The sequence below is a fragment of the Drosophila guanche genome, unplaced genomic scaffold (genome assembly GCF_900245975.1).
Source record: "Drosophila guanche unplaced genomic scaffold, DGUA_6, whole genome shotgun sequence".
NCBI classification, from domain to species: Eukaryota; Metazoa; Arthropoda; class Insecta; order Diptera; family Drosophilidae; genus Drosophila; species Drosophila guanche.
Window position 1 is genome coordinate 2,892,646 of NW_022995752.1, and position 18,934 is coordinate 2,911,579.

Consider the following 18,934-nt stretch of genomic DNA (forward strand, 5'->3'; position numbering starts at 1 on the left):
GGAGTATATTAATTTGTACAACATTGAGGAGGGAGTGCTGCAAAACATTTTTGATGTTTCCAACGGGTATGCCGACAAAAAAACAACATTTAAACTCAAAAGTAATCTCCATTGTAGCTATCAATGTCAATGACTAATTTTCAGGATTACCATAAGCTTTGAGGGGTATTCCATTACCAAGGATTACATTGATTCCGCTACGAATAATTGAATTTACACAATTTCAAGTTTAAATTACACAAATTGCCCATTCCCTTTGCTGTAATACGACTAATAAAACAGAGTTTTCTCGTGTAAAAATTGCAACGATTTCTGCTTTTCATTCCAATCAATCGAATCCACAAATGCGATGAGTATTTCCACACATCCTTTGCGCCAGAATACGTATATATATCCCTCTGCAAGTGCCCCGCTTTCACTCCAATTCACACGAAATTTTATTCCATTTTTGCTATGAGAATTGTATTTCCTTTTCCTTCAGGAAAGTCGAAGGAGTCTTTCTGTTTGCCTTACTTATTATGCGGCAAATGTTGTGTATGTACGTATGTGTGTTTGTGTGTGTACAAATACGAGTAAACGTGGAAGTACTGTAGATATACGGAAGGAAGTACACACAGGAATAAAACGTGTGTTTGTCTAATTTTTTGGTAGGGCAAAAAATTCATGGACGTGTGGTGAAGCATCAAAATCTGCTATCAGTTTAGATAAACAATATGTTTTTTGTCACCATTCTTGCAAGCAATTGTTGGGTATAGATTAGATACAATTTATAGATCTCTAAACTGGGGCGTACGAAAGTGTGTGGCAGAAGGATTTAGAATGGGTGAAAATGTAGTTGTTGGGAATGTGGTGGGGATACATTGAAATAGGCTTTAAGCCCCTCGTAGCCTTCTCTACGCCAATAAATAATTAAATGTAATTATCGTATAGTTTCCTATAATTATTGATCTTTGATCGGTACGATAACAATAAAATGTCTACAGATTCATTGATAGCCTTTGATAATAATTGTATCGAAATAATGATCGATAAAACATTTAACAAAATATCAATTATTTTATAGAAGCCTTCTTAATTAATTCCTTAATAAAATCCATAATATTTACACAGCAGCTACACAATTTTATCGATAAAATATCGATAATATACGTATCTCGATCAGTTATTTTGCATTAGCAACCATTGAACAATCGATATTCAATGAAACGTACTGCCTGTCCATACATCGAAAGGGGATTTCCGAAGTACAATTCAATTTTCCACTCGTAACAATTAAAGTCTCCTCAATCGCACTTGCATTGCTCCTCCCACATCCCACCTCCCTCCACAAAGACACACACATACACATTCCCCCCTTTGCCGGGCCACCCACATGTGTGCATTGAGCACCAGTGGGGGGCTCCCGCTCGAACATACTTCCGGCATTCAAACCGGAAGTACTCAAGCAAGCATGTAAAGGACAGAGACCGAAAAAAAAACAAGGGCAAACAAATCCCAAATAAACAAAAACGTTGCCAAACACACAAAAATGAAGAAAAAAACAAACAAGCAAGAAAAAGAAAGCAACAGAAGCTGCGTTGTACATATGTGTGGGTGGTTGTGTTTGTGTGTGTGTGAGAGAAAGAAATGCTTACGAAGCGGAAATTAAGACCCACTCCAGAGGGCAAAACAGAGCTGCTGCTGCTGCCAAAAAGTTCCGTAAACAAACACATGTCTCGACATGTCTCACTTTCTGTCTCTTTTGGTCTCATCCACACACAGACACACACACACACAGGACTTTCTTTTGCTCCCATACACATACACTTGGTAGAGAACTCTGTCTAAAGCCCTCCTTTTTCGCTACCAATCAACCTACACCCCTCTCGTCTTTCACCCCATTTTCTGCTGTTAAACAATCCCAAAACATATCACATTTTAATCCGATGTAGTGGAAAATTGCAACCAAGTGGGAAAATTGTTTTCCGCTACTCCTCCCCCCCCCCCCACGCTTTTTTCCGCTGCTTGAGAATTGATTGTATGCCATTTTTTTTGTAGAAACGCCTTAGCGGATTAGCGTTTGGGAAATGTCCTGTCCGCTCCGTTCCGACGTGCTGTGTTGCGTCGTGTCTTTTCCTCCGTTTTTTCCGTAATTAAAAACCCAAGCTAAAGTTCAATGTTTGTTCGCTAAAGCTATTTATGTTAATGGCTTTTCACGTACACCTGCTAAATCCTTACAAATGTCCTCCAGCAGGACTAGCTAGCATCTGCACAATTGAAAAGGAAGAGGCGTCCATTTGGAGCTTATTTATGAGCAAGAAACGTGACCATATGGATAGATGTTCCATCCTTACAGGAAAAGGACTCGCAGAATGAGAAAAATAACTCCCTGGCGAGGTTCAAGCTCATTTTTTGTTTCGCTCTGTTTATTTGTGCGTAAAATTTATGAAGTTGAAAATATGCTTTTGGTCTGCAGGCTAGAAAATTGTCGCGTAAATTTAAATAAGTGGAATCTTTATGCAAGGTGCCCAGGGCCTGAAAATATGCAGAGGGTTTGCTGCAGTCATAGTCATTTCGTTAATGAAGAAAAAAGTCATTGTTTTGGAAGGTATTTTTATGTGGAAAGTAGTGGAAATTAAGAAAGACATAAATAAGGAATGAAAATTTAGGTCTCACATTTAAAGTCCTACCTAGAAATATGTCAAACATGAACCTCAATATTTTAAAATTAAAACCCAAAACCATTGATCAAATCCAGCCACAAATATTCGCCATTCGTAACACTCATAAATATTAATATTTAATACATTTCCCAGTGCTAATTTTCCCGAATTTCGAAAGCTTCGTATTAATATGCTGCTTGATAAATATTTACATTTTCATGGTTGACTTTACACACAAAAATCATTAAAATTCAGAGGACTATTCCGCCATAGAGCTCCCTCAAGGTTGAGGACGAGACTGGAGGATAGAAAAAATTGTTTCATTTTCATTTTCTTAGTTTTTTATTTGGTTGTTATTCCTTGGCCACTCTACCGCCCTTCTCTTTCCATAAATTGTCTATAGCTGTCATACTTTTAGGCATTTAATACATTTTATGACTTTTTAGCAGAAGCAACGGCAGCAGTGGGTAAGATGGGTGGGAAAAAGTACCGATGGTGTTTGTACCCTGTAGTTCGCGGAGTAAAGGTTCGGGTGTGTTGAATTTGTGGTGGTGTAGGTAATAGATAGAGGAAATATGTATGTGTATGTTTTGGACCAAGAAACCCTTCAGTTTTTAAAACAGTTTTCTGCACTCTGGAAGATAAGTTTCTGTAAATTCGAACAATATTCACCTAAAGTTCGCAGTTCCAAGTTCCACAGGGTATCTCCACGTTAAGTCCTTCTTTAGATAGTCTCTCTCTCTCTCTCTCTTGTTTTACACTGTTTTTCCTCCTATTTTCCCTCTGTTTTCATTTGCTTTCTTTTTTAATAACATTCGTCGTTGATTTTTTTTTTTTTGTTTTTGTTCAACGCCCATGAGCGGTCCGTCGTCCTGTCTTGTGCTTTTCTTTCTCACTCATTCTCTCTTCCCCTTCTGACTCTTCTGTTCCTTATGCTGCTGTCTTCCTCTGCTTTTTCTTCCTTCTGCCGCTCTTCCTCCTTCTCCTAGTGCTGCTCGTCGTCCCTCTGCGGCTGCTGCTGCTGCTTCCTCCTGCAAATTGCAAATATGGGTATTTATGCCGCTGCCCCAGGCACTTGCCACGCCCCCGTCTCCTGCCCCTGCCAACCACAGCATTAATTTACCCCCCCCCCCCCCCCGCATTTTCCCATGGCATGCAACAATCTTTTATACGAGTTTATTATATATGCTTTTGCTTAAAACACACAATTTCCTCAAGCGATTTCCATTTCCACCCACTGATGGGTCTTATTAAGTTGTATGCCCCCTCCGTTTCCTGTTTCCCCCCTTAAGGACCCTCCCTGCACTCCTTGGGGGATCGTTAACTAACAAAAATATGATGACTGCCTGGAAATTGCCCTTTAATTGAATTGCACATAGATTTTGATACGGATTTTGGGGCTTTGAGTTTGGGAGTTTCTCTGCGTTTCCCCATGGTATTAAGGTTTTTGCTTTGATTTTTTGCTATGGCTGTTGGCTATTGTGCCACGCCCAGTCGACTAACGCCAATTTCAAGTACAAACTGGGGGCATTATTCAAAAGTCTCGGCAGAAGAATCTTCAAACTGTCATACGCATTTGTACGAGACTCTTTTTGACACTCCTTTTTTTGGTTACAGACTTTCCCACTTTATTCCCACACTATTTTTTGTGGGTTTGGAGGCGGCACTAAGGACCTCCATCACTACCCCACTTTACCACTTTTATACTTCCTTTTTCCACTATTTTTTTGTTTTCTTTTTTGTTTGAATAACATTTTGAGGTCTGGTTTGGGCATGGGCTTACGCTCTAAAGAATGAAAGAAAAGCGTGCACTTCTCTAAGTGGGTTTGTAGAGAGAAAGAAGTGGAGAAAAAGCAAAAGAGTCTGAGGGGTACAGGGGGGCTCCTCTCTGATGGTCAACTTACCAGCAAATCAAAAGCATTTCCAAACGCAACTTTTGTGTAAGAGAGAGAGAAGTTTGCACAGCGCTTTCTACGCGTCACACGAAGGGGGCAAAACGAGTGGAAAAAGAGGGAAAGAGAGAGTGGAACTAGAGATTGAGTGCAAATAAAATGATGTCATGAAGTGCCTGCTGCCAGAGGAAGCTAAAAGCAAACGGCCGCCGCCGCAATGCATGCTCCACTTTACGAGCATTTCCAGAGCCCATCAGCTCTCCCACCCCCACACTCTCTCTCTCTCTTGGTAGTAAAGTTTGCAGCTTGATGGAGCAGCCCCAGCACAAAACGTTTGCCACTGATTTCTTTTGCCCCCTTTGAGACCCCTTTGAGCGTGGTTAGTGTAGCCCCCATTGAGGAGAAGGTATGAAGGCTTTTGGGAGAGGTTTGCAAGCAAAAGAAAGAGCTGAAACAGAATCACAACAGGAATATGAATAGAAATTGATTTATAGGTGTATATTCTAGATATCTATATCTGGATATCTTCTATATATATAGATTTGAGCTTCTTTTTGCTGCAGAAAGTACCTCAAAGAACCGACAACCAATTGAAATAATTTTCTTGGGGAATTATGCAAAAATTTAACTACAAACTGTTAGATATTTTCCTAAAATATAAGTTGAAATCTTAGCGTCGGGTAGTGCATTTTCGCAGCTTCGTTCCCCTTCATTCCTGTAGAACAGAGAGAGAGAGATGTGATAGACCACAGCAACAGTGGAGGCAAAGCTGTGGACAACTGTGGATTGTGGGGCAAATGAGGGGCTTAAGGAAGGGCCAGAGACCTCAATGAACAAATCTTGACAAGTATTTTGTCAACTTTGACTGTTGGTTAGGAAGGCAGCAGGAGAATGGGAGGCATTAGAAGTATCAGGAGGAGTGCAAGTGGCTGATGGAGCAGGAGGAGCAGAAGGAACAGCCGAGAGAGTAGCAGCAGCAGTAGAAGGTGGAGAAGAAGTGCCACAATCTGCCATAGAAGTGGCAGCAGCACAAAACTACAGATGAAGTGACGCTCGGCAAAGTGTGGGAGAGAACTTCACCTCTCAGAAAGTAGAAGGAAAAAGTGTTGAACTTTAAGTGTTGCATTGGCTTTCCTTTCTCTTTTGGGTTTCTCACTCTTTTCTTTCGTTTTTTTTTTCCTCCCCTGTTCTATCCTTTTCTTCGGGTTTACCCTCTCCCCTGCTTTGTGCCTTGTGTGTGTTGTCATAGAAACTGAAAGTGTCGGAGGATTACAAAGAGAAGGTGCTGCTCCTGCTGCTGACAGAGTAGTGCATTGGCCTTGCAGCAGGTGCCACAGCAGATGCCCCAGAGATGAGCTGTAGAGATGGGAGTGGCAAATAGAGGATAGTCACGTTTTAGCAGACGAATGGGAGCAATGCTGGGGTGCTGGAAGTGTGATTGAGGATAAATGAAGTGCTTTGTTTGAGAATTTTGTTGGGAATTTAATTAATTGAATTTATTTATTTATGTAAATTCTGCAAGAAGTTGTTTAGTGTGATTGAATATCACCAAAACAGCATTACGCTATTTTCCGATGCTCCAGAATTTACTCTTATGATTTGTTTACAGCAATAATTCAAAATATTTCATTCGATTTATTTCTGGGAATTATTCATTAAAGTTTCCTCTTTTTGAATGCCCTTTTTTGCCATTCAAAAGGAGAGAGACAAATTTTCTCGGAGCCTGCACCTGAATGTCTTGAACCATATTTCTGCCTCATTTGCATTCATTCCGTTACCTCACGAAACCATCTCTAGTCCTGGATCTGGATTAAGGAGCCAGTCTGCCCTTAGAGCCCCTAGACGCACTCTTTGGAGTGCGGCAGCCACTTCTTTTGGATCTCCTTTGACTCTAATTAACTTGATTCAGTATGGCAGAAGAGCCATGGCATTGCCTACTGCCTTTTGCCAACTGCCAACTGCCTGCCATCTGCAATTCAATTAAAAATTAACATTTTAATTGCAAATTACTTGATATACTTTACGACGAAACGATGCCTGCCGCGAACCGACAGGAGTGGGAGAAAAACTCCACTTAAATAAAGTAACTCTCTTTCTTTTTTGGGCTACCTGGAAAAAGATGGAAAGCGCAGTGTGGCGGGTGGGGGAGGAGAATCAAATGAAGGGAAAACTGCAGGCAGGAGAGCAGTCAAATGAGGAAAGGAATTCAGAGAGGAAACTCCAGAGAGGAGTGGGAAACAGATAGGAGTTTAAAAGGGATTCAAGAAGTGGAGAAGCTGTGGGAGTGTCCTGCAAAGGAGCAGCAGTGGCAGTAGCAGCTGGGGCTCATTTCATGCCGTTTAATTTTATCATGCGCCAACAATTATGCAACTTGTTGGTTCGCTTCATTGCCAGGACCTCCTCCAGCACAGGACTTTGGCCAGAAGGAGTTTCCGAACGAGGCAGGTCCGAGGAGGCCTCTTTTTTTTTCGTTTTCAATTTGTTGCCAATAAAACTTTTTCCATTTCGGTTTGCTCACGATTGTTGTTGCTGTTCTTGTTGTTTATTCACTGAAAATTCTGTTCTTTCTGTTATTTCCTGAATGAAAATTGTTGGGAAACTGTTGTTTTCCATGTGCCTCGTCATAGTTTTGTGAGTTGGCAGAAAAACAAAAGGAAAATCTATGGGAAACAATAGGAAATTTTGTTCCTACTTGAGCAGGAATTTAGATTGTGATGAAAAAATATAGAGCTAATCACAAATTGGAAAGTTAAACTTGAAAGTTTATGTTTTTGTTGGTTTTTGAGTGGAAAAATCTTATTACCAATAAAATAAGTAGTTTTCAGGGGTTTTAAGTATTTTAAAATCTACTTAAAAAGTGAAAACAAATTGTCAGAAAATCAGATTTTATGAATATGAAATCTATGACAATTTATTTAACGATTTTGAAGTGACGCACTCAAATTCTTTATTCGTTCAAGTACTTATTCATTCAATCACTAAGTTTAGACTGCAACTATCACTCTTCTCATTTATTCATTCTCTGCTGCTCTCCTCCACACATCCCATAAATGTACTCCTTAAACAAGTGGCACCCTCAGCGTTGGAATTCCTTTGTTCTATTTTCTTCTTTCCACTCCATAAATTCCATGATCAATTTGCTGTCAATTTGTTATAGATATCTCCGCATCGTGTGTCCCTGTACCGTGCATCTGTCGTGTTTTGTCCATCCCCCCAACCCCCTTCCACTGCTTGTTGCACAACAATTGTTGCACAATTTTATTCCTGGCAAAACAAGACTTACTCAGTTGAGAAAGAGAAAGCTCTCGTTAAAATGAATAATGCTTGAAAAGTTGCTATTAACATTCGAATTTTCACAGAAATACAAAATTATTATTTTTATAGTTTATAGCTGCAATTTTTTTAAAGACAAAAATTATATTTAATATATTTGCTACGTTTTTTTTTTGTAATTTACATTCTTCTAAGGATTTGGAAAACATTTTTGAGGTTTTGTAGGGCGCTTTCTGAATATTTCTGCCATTTCTATGATGATTTCGCACCACTTTTCAAGGTTAAGCACTGGAAAAGTACTTACACATACAATTTCTGTCTGAGCTGGGCGAATGACGACTCTCCTCATGACGCTGTTACCCTTGAAGCATCCCTATATGGCCCTTTTGTTAATTGCTTTTGTAGACAAATTATAAAAACCCTCCGACAGTTGGGGCATTGTTTTGTGTGTTTGAGGATGCCATTCCTGAAACAAACACTTCAAAAACAGACAAAACCACGGACGTAACCATGACCATGAAAAAAGAGCGCAGCGCGCACACCAAAAAAGGATAAGAGACATAGAGCGAGAGCGAGTCCTTTCGGCCCTGTGTGTGTGTGTGTGTGTGTGTGTGTGTGCGAAACGGTGGGTCAGTTTTAATTTAACTTTGACATGCATCAAGCTCTCACAAAAATCCAATTACAAAACAGAAATACAAGCAAATAGAGAAGGGGAAACCCCCTTTTTTCCAGACTAGAAAAAACCATTAAAAGTCTATTTTTTGTGTGTGTGTTTTCCCGCCATAAAGATGAAGATTTATGAAACCATTAAAAAGAAGAAGGTCCATGAAATTGTATTGTAAAATTCGAGTGTGAAAAGTGCTGAAAAAACTAACAATGAAATAGCCAAAGGAAATGTCCAGTCAAACGTTTAAGCAACGAGGCGGAGGTGCACCTCCGAGATCAGATAGAAATGCGAATGAGGAGAATCATCATCATCAAGAGCAACAGCTCCAGCAGCAGCAGCAGCAGCAGCAGCAGCAGAGTGAGGTGGAGTCAGAGAAGCTGCGTCAGGAGCTGCAACCACTGCCACAATTGGGTGCAAAACCCAAGAACCAGAGGGAGAATCAAGCAAAGAACCAAAGCCAAAGGATCCTCCAAACAAAGACTGAAAATCAAAATCAAAATCAGCGACACAAAGGCCTCACTATGCAGGGTTATGGCAACTATATGGAATTGGAGTTTATACAAACAGAAGACCAGCCAGCAGGGATATTGAATGACCTGCCCGTGAGCTATGCCACCACCAGTGTGGGGGCACCACCACCCTATCGCGAGCCACCACCGCCTACACCGCCACCACTGTCACAGATACCGTCCAGAGAGTCGCGACTGTTGCATTCAGCACCAAATACACCCATACGTGGCAAGGTTGTCCTGAGCAAGAAGGAGCGAAAGGAGCTGAGCAAACAATTGGGCTTGGAGGATCTCCAGGGATTGCCTCTGGGCGGTAGTTCCTCGGCGCAGTCCAGTCCTTACAAGGGCAGAGTTAGCGAACTAAAGAACTGCATTGCCAGAGGACTATTCGCCACGCTACATCGGGGAACGCCGAAGGAAAGGGAACTGCAAATCAATCAGGAAATATCTCCACCACCGCCAGCACCAGAATCGGGCAACAATAACGAGGACGCGGCCGACTATGCCGAGAAGCTGAAAAATCTACCAGTGCGCCAGCGAAAGGTGGCCACATCCCACATGGACAACTATTGTCTGTTCGACCCGGTGGATTTTATCAATGAAAAAGCGATGCGATATCCCAGTGCCACCACCTCGCATGGCCTCAGGGATCCCCTCTTCAGTTCGCGACAGCATTTGGTCTGCGAAGACGAGGATGAAATGGTGCCCGAAGTCATTTACGACAATGAAGAGCTGGAAATTGAAGAGGATACCATCATTATAGAGACCTCCGCACTGCCCGAAGCGGAAACCGAAGGCTGTGCCGAGCCCAAGGATGTGCGGATACACTTTGATCATCACAATTATTTCGTGATTGAGCCAGGCGTATGCACAATGGACATTGGAATTCCTAATCCGTATACGAATGAGCAACTGGTGAATGCAAATCTAGAGCAACAGAATTTGGAGAAACTCTTCCAAGAGCTGGAAAATCCCGCCAGCATGTCCAACAGTCAGGAGTCGAAGGATACAGAGACCACTTCCACGGCTCTCGTGGAGTCTTCGACTTCCACAAATTCAGGGAGTTCCATGGGGAGTACTTCCATTCCGAATCAGGCGCAGCATTCCATGAAAAAGAAGTTGACATTTCTCAATCTTTCACCCTTTCGTGGTGGGGGTAAGAAATCGGGGGATAAAACCACCTTTGAACAGCAACAGCGAGCCATTTCGGAGCTCGTGAGCACCGATCACATGTTGCACTTGCAACAACTGCTGCATCAACAACGCAGGGATCAGCGCTCGCATACGGTTCCAGTGCCCACGGAATCCAATTATGTTTTATTTAATCCCGGACCAGTGCCCAGTCGTCATGTGCAGTACAAGATACGTAAATCGCGTCCCTTATCAACGCACAGCGATGCCGATAGTGGATTTTTGTCGCCTTGTTCGCCAGATGAAATGAGAGGAAATCCAGCCATATTGGTGCTGCAGCAATGCGACAGTGTTCAGGGTTATATTGAGGTGAGACATGAACTTGTTTTAGAGATCTTATATTTTGTAAAATTTTAAATATAAGCAGCTCTAGCTATTATGAGATTTTACTTGGTGAATTTGTTTACCTAAATACCCAAAAAATAATTCAAATTAAAAATGAATTTTTCTATACAGAAGTTCTCTCCAGCTGGCTGAATATTTTGTTATATATTGTCCACAGTTTAGTGAAACAATTTATTGCATTAGATATTATTTACAATCATATTAATAAACACAAAAAACTGTTTTCGGATGTCTGGCGAGTCGTTTCTGAAAGTTGATCAAGCTGTTGTCAGAACAACCAATTCTATTCCTGATTTTCTTCTGTTAGCAAGACAAGGCAGTGCTCTAGTTGAGTTTGAGGTCCCACCACTTCTAGTAAAAAGTGCATCCTCTCCAGCATTGGGTACCACTGGGGCCACAGCACGAATTGAAGGGACCATTGAAGGGGCCAAAGCAGGGATCGTAAAAGCCGCTGGGACCACAACCGCCGCAAGGGCACAGGGCAGCAGAGGGATAGCAAGGATAGTTGCACATTTTTCGTTGCTTCAACTGGAGCTCTGACCTGAAAATATAGTTCCATTTTGTATTATTTATTTTTCCCAAAATTATTGCTAAATTTCGTTGCTTACTTTTCAAGCTAGACACGAAAATAGGACCGAATTTTTTGGAGTTTATTTATCTCGACTCGAGAAACACTATGAACTGTACAAATATCTGTGTTGAACTGAATGATAATGTGGTGTGTGGCACATTGCCTGCTTGAATGTTGAGGCAGAGGCCTACTAGTTTTGGGTAAAAGTAAGCATTTTCTTAGAATTCTTATATTTGGATTATTGCAATATAAAGCAGTAAGCTATCGTACCCAAACGAATTCCTTGGAATCGGTTTAGTTCTAATTCACATTTTAGCAACCCAAGTACACCAATCCATTAAGTGTATATTTCCACCATTCAGACGAACCTTTTGTAGCTTTTGGCACTTCTAAGACTCTTTCAGGCTTCCCATACTTGTATGGACTTTTTAAATTCGTCTCTTAAAATACTCGTTAACCAAAATTACACCCAAAGCCCACAAAATAGCAGTGGGATGCTGCGGCTTATCTGTAACTCTTATTATCTATATGTATAATTTCGTGTATATCTTAAGCTGGTAATCATTTGCGGCTGCTCTGTGTGTTTCCATTTTTCCCTCTGCGATGTCGCCACACTTATCGCACCATTTGCCGGCTCACTTATCTTAACGAGCGAAAGGAACTTAACAAGTCTTATAATATGCATCTTGAAAGTACACCCCAAGGGAGATGTTGGATTATCCAAGCCACCAGCCAACCCCCTTTTTGTCAGTGGGTGAGCCAACCCCCAACAACATTTCTGGCATTTTTGGGCATTGCAGTTTTCAGTGTTTTCGGGTTGCAACGATTGAGATTTGTGTGTGTACTTTGGGGGGGGGGGGGGGGGGGAGGTTTATGGGCTGTTCTTTTGATTGCATCAGGTTTTCCCATTTTCCTCACTACTCTTCCGTGACTTTTGTTGCCCTCTCTCTCGCGCTTTGTTTTCTCTCTTTTGCTGCCTCCAGGGAGCAATCAATCGTCGCGTATTCTCGATGCTGGCGTTGCTGCTCGCTTCATTAGTTTTTCCCTCAGCCTGAAACATTAGTTTGATTGTGTGTGCAGACGCCAAAGCCAAGTGGCAGACAGACAGACAGACAGGTGGGAGGTGGAAAGTCCTCCTACCCTCCCAATTCTAGGAACACCATCTGTGTGCCTTCCATCTTACGCGACTTTTAATGGAATTGAATTAAAATTGTTGCCATGGTGTTGAGTGTTGAATGAGAGTTGTGTCAGAGAGAGGACTGAGAACAAATAAACAGGAAATAACAGAAACAACCGGCTAGGGGTGTACCATACATCCCCCCCCCCCTTGCAAAGAGCAGTGGCTTTCCTCTCTCCCCATTTCCATGCTTAAAAGAGCAGAAAGCTTTTTCCTTCCATCACGTACGCTTGCCGCAGGCATTTTCTATCATTTGCAAATTGAAAATGCGCGCGCTGTAAATTTTCTGGCTAGAAAAAAAAAATCCAAAAGAAACTGTGGAAAATCGAAGAGAAATTCCCCCTTTAGAGTCTCTCTTTCTTTGCCTTAGGGCAATTTTTAGCCCTAATGAAACGAGGAGCGAAATGAAGCGCACTTTTTGGCACAAAAGTGTCAAGTGCATTGCTTTTGCAGGCGATTCGCCATGGGCTGCTGATGGAGAGGAACGGCCACAGGGGGAGAGATGGAATGGATGGATGTCAATGGCAATGGCATGAATTTTATGGGGTAGACGCTTTTGGGGTCAACTGCTAGTGAAGGTTCTTCAAACGGAAAGCCATGGAAAACAGGAAGCCATCGGAGATAGGCTAAACAGGCAGTCAACAGGGGTATATCCACAGCAAATGGAAAGCCATGGATGTCTGATAACCCGGAGGAGGGTAAATGTCCACAGGAGGCAAATGGAATGTAAATTGGTATACACGCGGGGGGCAAACAACAAATGGAACATCAAGGACCTTCAAGAATGATGAGGTACAAAGGTACAAGAGCTAAATGTGGTAGCAGTAGTTTGTGAAGGGAAAATTAGTTTTTGGATGAAGATATAAGCTGGAAATGAAAGCGGGAAAGGTTAGTTTTGACAAAATGGAAAAAGGCGAGTTTAGAGGAAATGTTCACAGATTTCGCACTGATCACAGAGAAAATTTAAGAAAATATACAGGGAAAAGGTTTGGAGTAAATTCAGCAAATAAAATAAAAATAATGTAGGAAATTTAATTAGAAAGAACTATTGGAAAAACATGCGATATGAAAATAATTTGTTAAATAAAATATGAGGGCCTTTTAGGAGCACTTCTCCGACGAAAGCTGAGGCTAAAAGTCTGTCCTTTAAATCAAAGCTTTGTGAATAAAGCATCTGGTGAAATATGACAAAATATTTTATATATGAAAGCTACTGTCAATTTCTTTTGAAAATAGTTCATTTCTTTCCCTTATCCATGTATTTTTTCCTAAAAGCCATTTCAATAATCCCAAGATTAGTCCATAGTCAAATCGATGCCAATTTTCTGCCCCATTTTGCGCACCAAAAAAAAAGAAGGGAGAATAAAAATTGCAATTCATAATTATCGTGTGTACAATTTTGCACATATGGTGTATCCCAATATTCGCCGGCATCAGCTTCGTAATACCGAAATCCCGGCAGCCCCGGACATAATTATAAAATGCATTAAACAGTCGAACATTTATTGCCTCTGTCATAAATCAAAAATTTATCACAGAACGAGAAAGACCCAAAAAGAAAAAAAAATAAACCCCTGATCCGTGAACCGCGACCCACTGCTCCCTGATCCCTTCCCTTAAGGGACTCCACCACTCCACTGCACACTCTCCACCCCTCATCCTTAGTTCCTTTGCTGCACCCACTTCTCATTCTATCTCTCTTCTCTTCCCGCAGCCACACTTCTCTCTCTGTTCTCCCTTCAGGGACTTTCTGATAATCACCAAGGGAATGCAGCGACACTTTTTACAACTTATTGGACTAATCATCAGTGGTGGCTCGGGGGTTCCAAGGGGGGTTTCCATGGATTTCAGTGGTTCTAGGGAGTGTGTCCATGTTGTGGCTGTGGGTGTGTGCCGGTGGTGGTGTCCGTAAAGTAGCCGCACGACACGCGACTTGCCAGCGACTATAACCAGAAGAGGAAACAACACATTTTTTGGGTGCAACACCAACCACCCCTTTCCCTTTACGGAAGCACACAGTGGCAGCATCCGCCAAATGTGGCACTGCCTCTGCCTCTGCCTAACGCCCCTGCCACTGTCTGTAGCTCTCCGGCCTCCTCTTGCTGTAGCTCTACTGCTGCCTCGTGCTGTTGCAAGTAGCAACTATGCCTGCCAGTTGACAGCTTAGCGCCTCGCGACAAATATTCGGCCAGTGCGCACGAGGGTCCATCAGTGCCTGAGAGGTGGGTGGGTCAGTGGGTGTAGCTGTGTGGTTGCAAGCCAAATTGCATGCCTCAGTGCCGTTTTGCAATTTGCAATTGAGACTTTTTCGCTCAAGGAGAGGGAGAAATTTCAGAGAGATAGAGCACAGCCGCTGTTTAGGCCAAAAATCGTTGACCAACGCGAGACAGAGGATAGTGGACGGAAGAACAGCAGGCAGGAAGGGACTCTACTAATTTATGGTTATATTTCCAGCAGCGCCAGTCCCAACCCACAACCCGGCAATCGCCAGTCGTCAGTCGCCAGCCGCCAGCCGCCGTTTGCATAAATTCCAAAATGTTTTTGTTTGCTTTGACTTTGATGAAAAGTGGACGAAGGACCAAGAAACCACTAGAAATCCCTCGCTTAGAAATAGAAAATGGGAAAGCAGGGGGTGGAATATGTGAAGTGGAAAACTTGCACAAAGATGGTAAACTCTCTATGGGCAATTACAGAATTTTGACTTTTCAAATTTTATCTCACTTTTAGGGTAGCCGAGTGTCCATTTCTCTGTGTGTTTCCAGCTGTAAATGGAATTTTCTTTTTTGGTAAAATGCAAACATTTGTGTGGAATATATGTACACATTGGGTGCTACTGTAGGAAAATTTTAATTCTCATTTACTGATGCTGTAGAACATGATATTAGTGGAAAAAGTTAAAGATTTTGAGATTTGTTGGCATATTAGAGGATAGTTGATAGAGTTTTTATACCTAAATGCTCTGATAAAGTTTTCTTAGGAATATAATTCTAGAAAGTGTCTTCAAGGGGATTTCCTGTAATATCTCTATATTTTTTCTTTATAATTGAAAATTTTGAAAATATTTAAAATCACATTTTATGCGGCACATAAACAAAAAATTGAAATAAATAATTTTTTCCTATTTATCTACAAAATGTTAAAGTTCTCTTTTGCCTTGAAAAACCTCATAGTCAGCTCTTCATTCAATTCAGTTTGTGGATTTCATAAGTATTATGAAAGCCATTTGGAAATTGCATTTCCCTGAAGCGCATTAATCACGTGCAACGACCCCCCTCTGAAGACTAAAAGATTAAAAAACATTTTTCTGTATTTCGATACAATCGATAATTATGCAGGCAATTCCAGATGTGGATGGGGATACAAAATGTTGCAAAATGTAAGCAACTGCCACATGCAACTGTCAATATTGTACAACTGCTGCCAGTGCCCTGTGGGGCCTCTTCCCCGGGGCATGCCTCATTTAAAGGCAGAGGATTAAGCCTCCCATTGATGTGGTGGGAAAATGCATATTTTCTTTCTTTTCTTTAATTTCATATTTTCATAATAATTTTTTAATATTTCTGCGTTAATTGTATCGGTAGAGTCGGAGAAGTCGGAGTTCGGAGGCATTATCTTTTATCCTTGGTGGGATTTTTTGTTGGCAGGGCAAGAGAGAAAGCGGAAGACCGGCATCGCAATGGAAGGAGAGAGAGCCATTACTAATGCCCCACTTATGCCCCCGATGCATGCCCCACACACACACACACGTCCGGCATGTGACGTAAAGGACAACGACTTCTCTACGGACTTCCTTATTTTCCATTTCCATTCCCTTTCCCCCACTTCCGCCTCCCAATTGCAGTTACAGTTTTCGTTCATATTTTTCACTGGCATTCACTTAAAGTTTTCAATTTTCCGGCAGCAATAAGAAAGGCGAGGGAATTTTCCCAAAGGCCTTTTGGGTGGTTTTTGGCCAACATTTTACGAGTATTTACATGGAATGGACACTGCAGGAGACGACTCTTATTTCGCTCTTAATATGCAGGAGAAGGCGACTCTGCTGCGATGACAGGGAGGCGCTTTTGCCACGTTGACAGGGAGGCGCCTCTGCGTTGACGTCACTTAGTGGCCGCCGCTTGCGGGATTTTAAAGGCCGAAGACTGTTGCAACCATTGCAGGAGGAGCCGGGAAAATGCAGTTCCTTTCGCAGGAAAATGCAGCTCTCTCACTGACAGCTAAATGCGTTGCACTTATGCTTAAAACATATCAGACAGTCGACAGTACGGACTCCCCAGACACAGCACTCAAATGAAAGAGGCAGACACAGAGAACACAGTGAGAGAGAGAGAGAGAGGTAGGTAAGGCCCAGTGAAAACGTGTTGCATGCTTCGTTTCGCTTTAAATAAGAGAGTAATGGGAGTAAATGATAAAAATGAAATAGAAGATGAAGAATTAGGTGCTCCTGGGAGTAAAGCTCGTTCTCCTTTTGTGTTTTTAAGCGGAATTAATGTTAGATATTAAAGACATTTAGTAAAAATCCAAACGAAGAAGAATAAAAACATAAATAAATAAGAATTAATATTAAATATTGAGGGCATTAAGTAAAAGTAGATGAAAATTAAAAAAAAAAAAAATAGCAAATGAAAATTAAATCAATGCTCATTAAATCTAAAACGGGGATCAGAGTAATATCTATCCTCAAAGGTTTCCCAGTCAATGGATTTACTTGGAGTAGGTTCGAAATTATTGTTTGCCCTTAAACCACTATTGCTCTTAAAAACTATTAAGTTCCATGAAGCTTTTACCCTAAAATCGAGATATTTTCACTAATTTTTATTGGCATTATTTAACAATAAGCTTGATAGATTTATAATGTTCCCAGTTTCTGGCTTTCTCTCCACTTTCTTTCTACAACTTTTTCTCCAGATATTGCCTTTTGCTTTTCTATTCCCCTTTCTAGACTTCTTTTAGTTCTCTTTTTAGTAGTTATATTTTCTCATATATTTTCCGTTCCCTTTTCGGGTTCTATTTTCTGTATAAAGCGGACATGCATTAGGGCCACAAAATGTGTTGCAAAATGGAAGGAAAGTTTCCATTTTTGTTGCTTATGTGGGGATAATCGGTGGCAAGTATAGTTGCCTGTGCTCTGGAAACCGCTCTGGTAAATCCCTCTGGAAGAACTCCCTTTCTCTAGCTTCCTATCGGTCGCCTCTGTTGCCTGTGTGAAAAATTGCAGCCATAATTTTTGGCCACTAACCAGCCTGGGCAGCAGGCAGTCGGCAGCCGGCAACCGGCAGTCAGCAGCTTCCTTCACGGAGAGGCCTGCACTTTGTTCGCACTCCTGCCTTGGCATCCTTCCTTCCTTAACGAGTCCAGGACTCTGCTCGAATATATACAGTCGCCTTTCATCGCTTAATGTATATTTTAAACGCCTTTACAGCAGAAGAAGAAGGAACAGCTGGAGCGGGGCACCGAGTGTTTTTGGATGCCACATTTTTCGGCTTATTGGGAAATTTATTTATTAAAATTTTACTCAATGGCCAAAGCCAAAGGCTGTTTCCTGCTGCATGTTTCCTGTTGTTTGTTCAACTAATTACAAAGTTTTGCCCTTTTTCAAAACTATGCAATTAATTTGTGCAACTTTTAGACGGTGGAAAATGCACTGCTCTCTCCTTAAGAAATGATTGCATTGTTTTCTGTGCATTTCTTGAGATATTCTCTCTGAGGCAAATACATGAAGATTTTCCTCATGCAATTATTTACATTTATTTCCTCCCAAGATGCATTCCTTAGCTGCTGTGGCTCTCATATTTAAAAATCTTTTTGTGGCTGCTTCTGCTTGTATCCTTTTTGTGAGTGCCATTCCTATTTGTATCTTTTCTTGTGATTCAGTTTGCATCTTTTGTGCATTTGAAAGGTAAGAAAAAACATAGCAGCAAATAAATCTGCTGAAGACTTGTTCTCCCTGCCAGAAGCCAGTACAAAAAACGAAGAGATAAAAGTTTCCACTCACAAGAAAATAAGCTTACAAACGGTTTATATTCATAAATGGGGAAGAGTCGTAATGTTTCTGTGTAAAGTACTCTGCAAAGATTGTGGGGTATGATGTATTGGAAGTATATAATTATTATAGGTATTTGAAGGAAAGTTTTAAGGATTTCTGCATTCATTTTAATGACCTATGTGCAGTTGACCTTGCTGCAGTTGCCATTTTTAGAAAGTTTTCTCTGGGAATGTTTAGTCTCAAAAAATTAATTTAATTTTTTAATATTTTCCTCTCCATTTCTTTCTTTCTGAAATGTATTTATATTTCCCCATTTTTGCCATCTATTCAGTCTTTCATACCTTCAATCCGTTCTTAGATTCCATATACCCTCTGGATTCTCTATAGTTTCACATTCCCATTCGCATTCATACAATTGTTGTTTGCATAACTTTTTGCTGGTTTGCCTGCATCGAGGGGGCATGGCAAATGCTTTCCTCAAAGCAACAGAAAGATGTATAAAACTTGCTTCGCTTTTTATCATAATCTCTGCAAGAGAATCCGTTTGGATCTCTCTGTCTCTCTGTGCTGTGCTTTTCTCTGATTAAGTTCGCAAGTTGGCCTTTTTGTGCTCAGCTCCTGCTGCTTCAACCTACTCCTACTGCACTTCCACTACTCCTGCTCCCCTCGTACTCCGCCGTCTTT

General features: G+C 41.3%; 1 protein-coding gene and 1 long non-coding RNA gene across 7 annotated transcripts in view; one reads left to right on the forward strand and one right to left on the reverse strand.

The window, feature by feature from the left end:
- The window catches only part of LOC117587869 (protein sickie), a 195,544-nt gene that overhangs the window by 14,222 nt on the left and 162,388 nt on the right, over positions 1-18,934 (forward strand). For 4 of the 6 annotated variants that reach the window (XM_034278836.1, XM_034278838.1, XM_034278837.1 and 1 more), the window contains exon 2: positions 8,596-10,483. The exons of the other annotated variants lie outside the window; for them this stretch is intronic. In XM_034278836.1, the coding sequence (XP_034134727.1) occupies positions 8,702-10,483 (1,782 nt within the window). In that variant the 5' untranslated portion in view covers positions 8,596-8,701. The remainder of the gene's footprint in view (positions 1-8,595; positions 10,484-18,934) is intronic. 6 annotated transcript variants of the gene reach the window in all.
- Positions 10,756-11,269, reverse strand: LOC117587883. Its single transcript, XR_004574083.1, has 2 exons — positions 11,128-11,269; positions 10,756-11,060 (listed from the first exon to the last, which is right to left on the reverse strand). It is a non-coding gene; the product is annotated as an uncharacterized LOC117587883 (long non-coding RNA).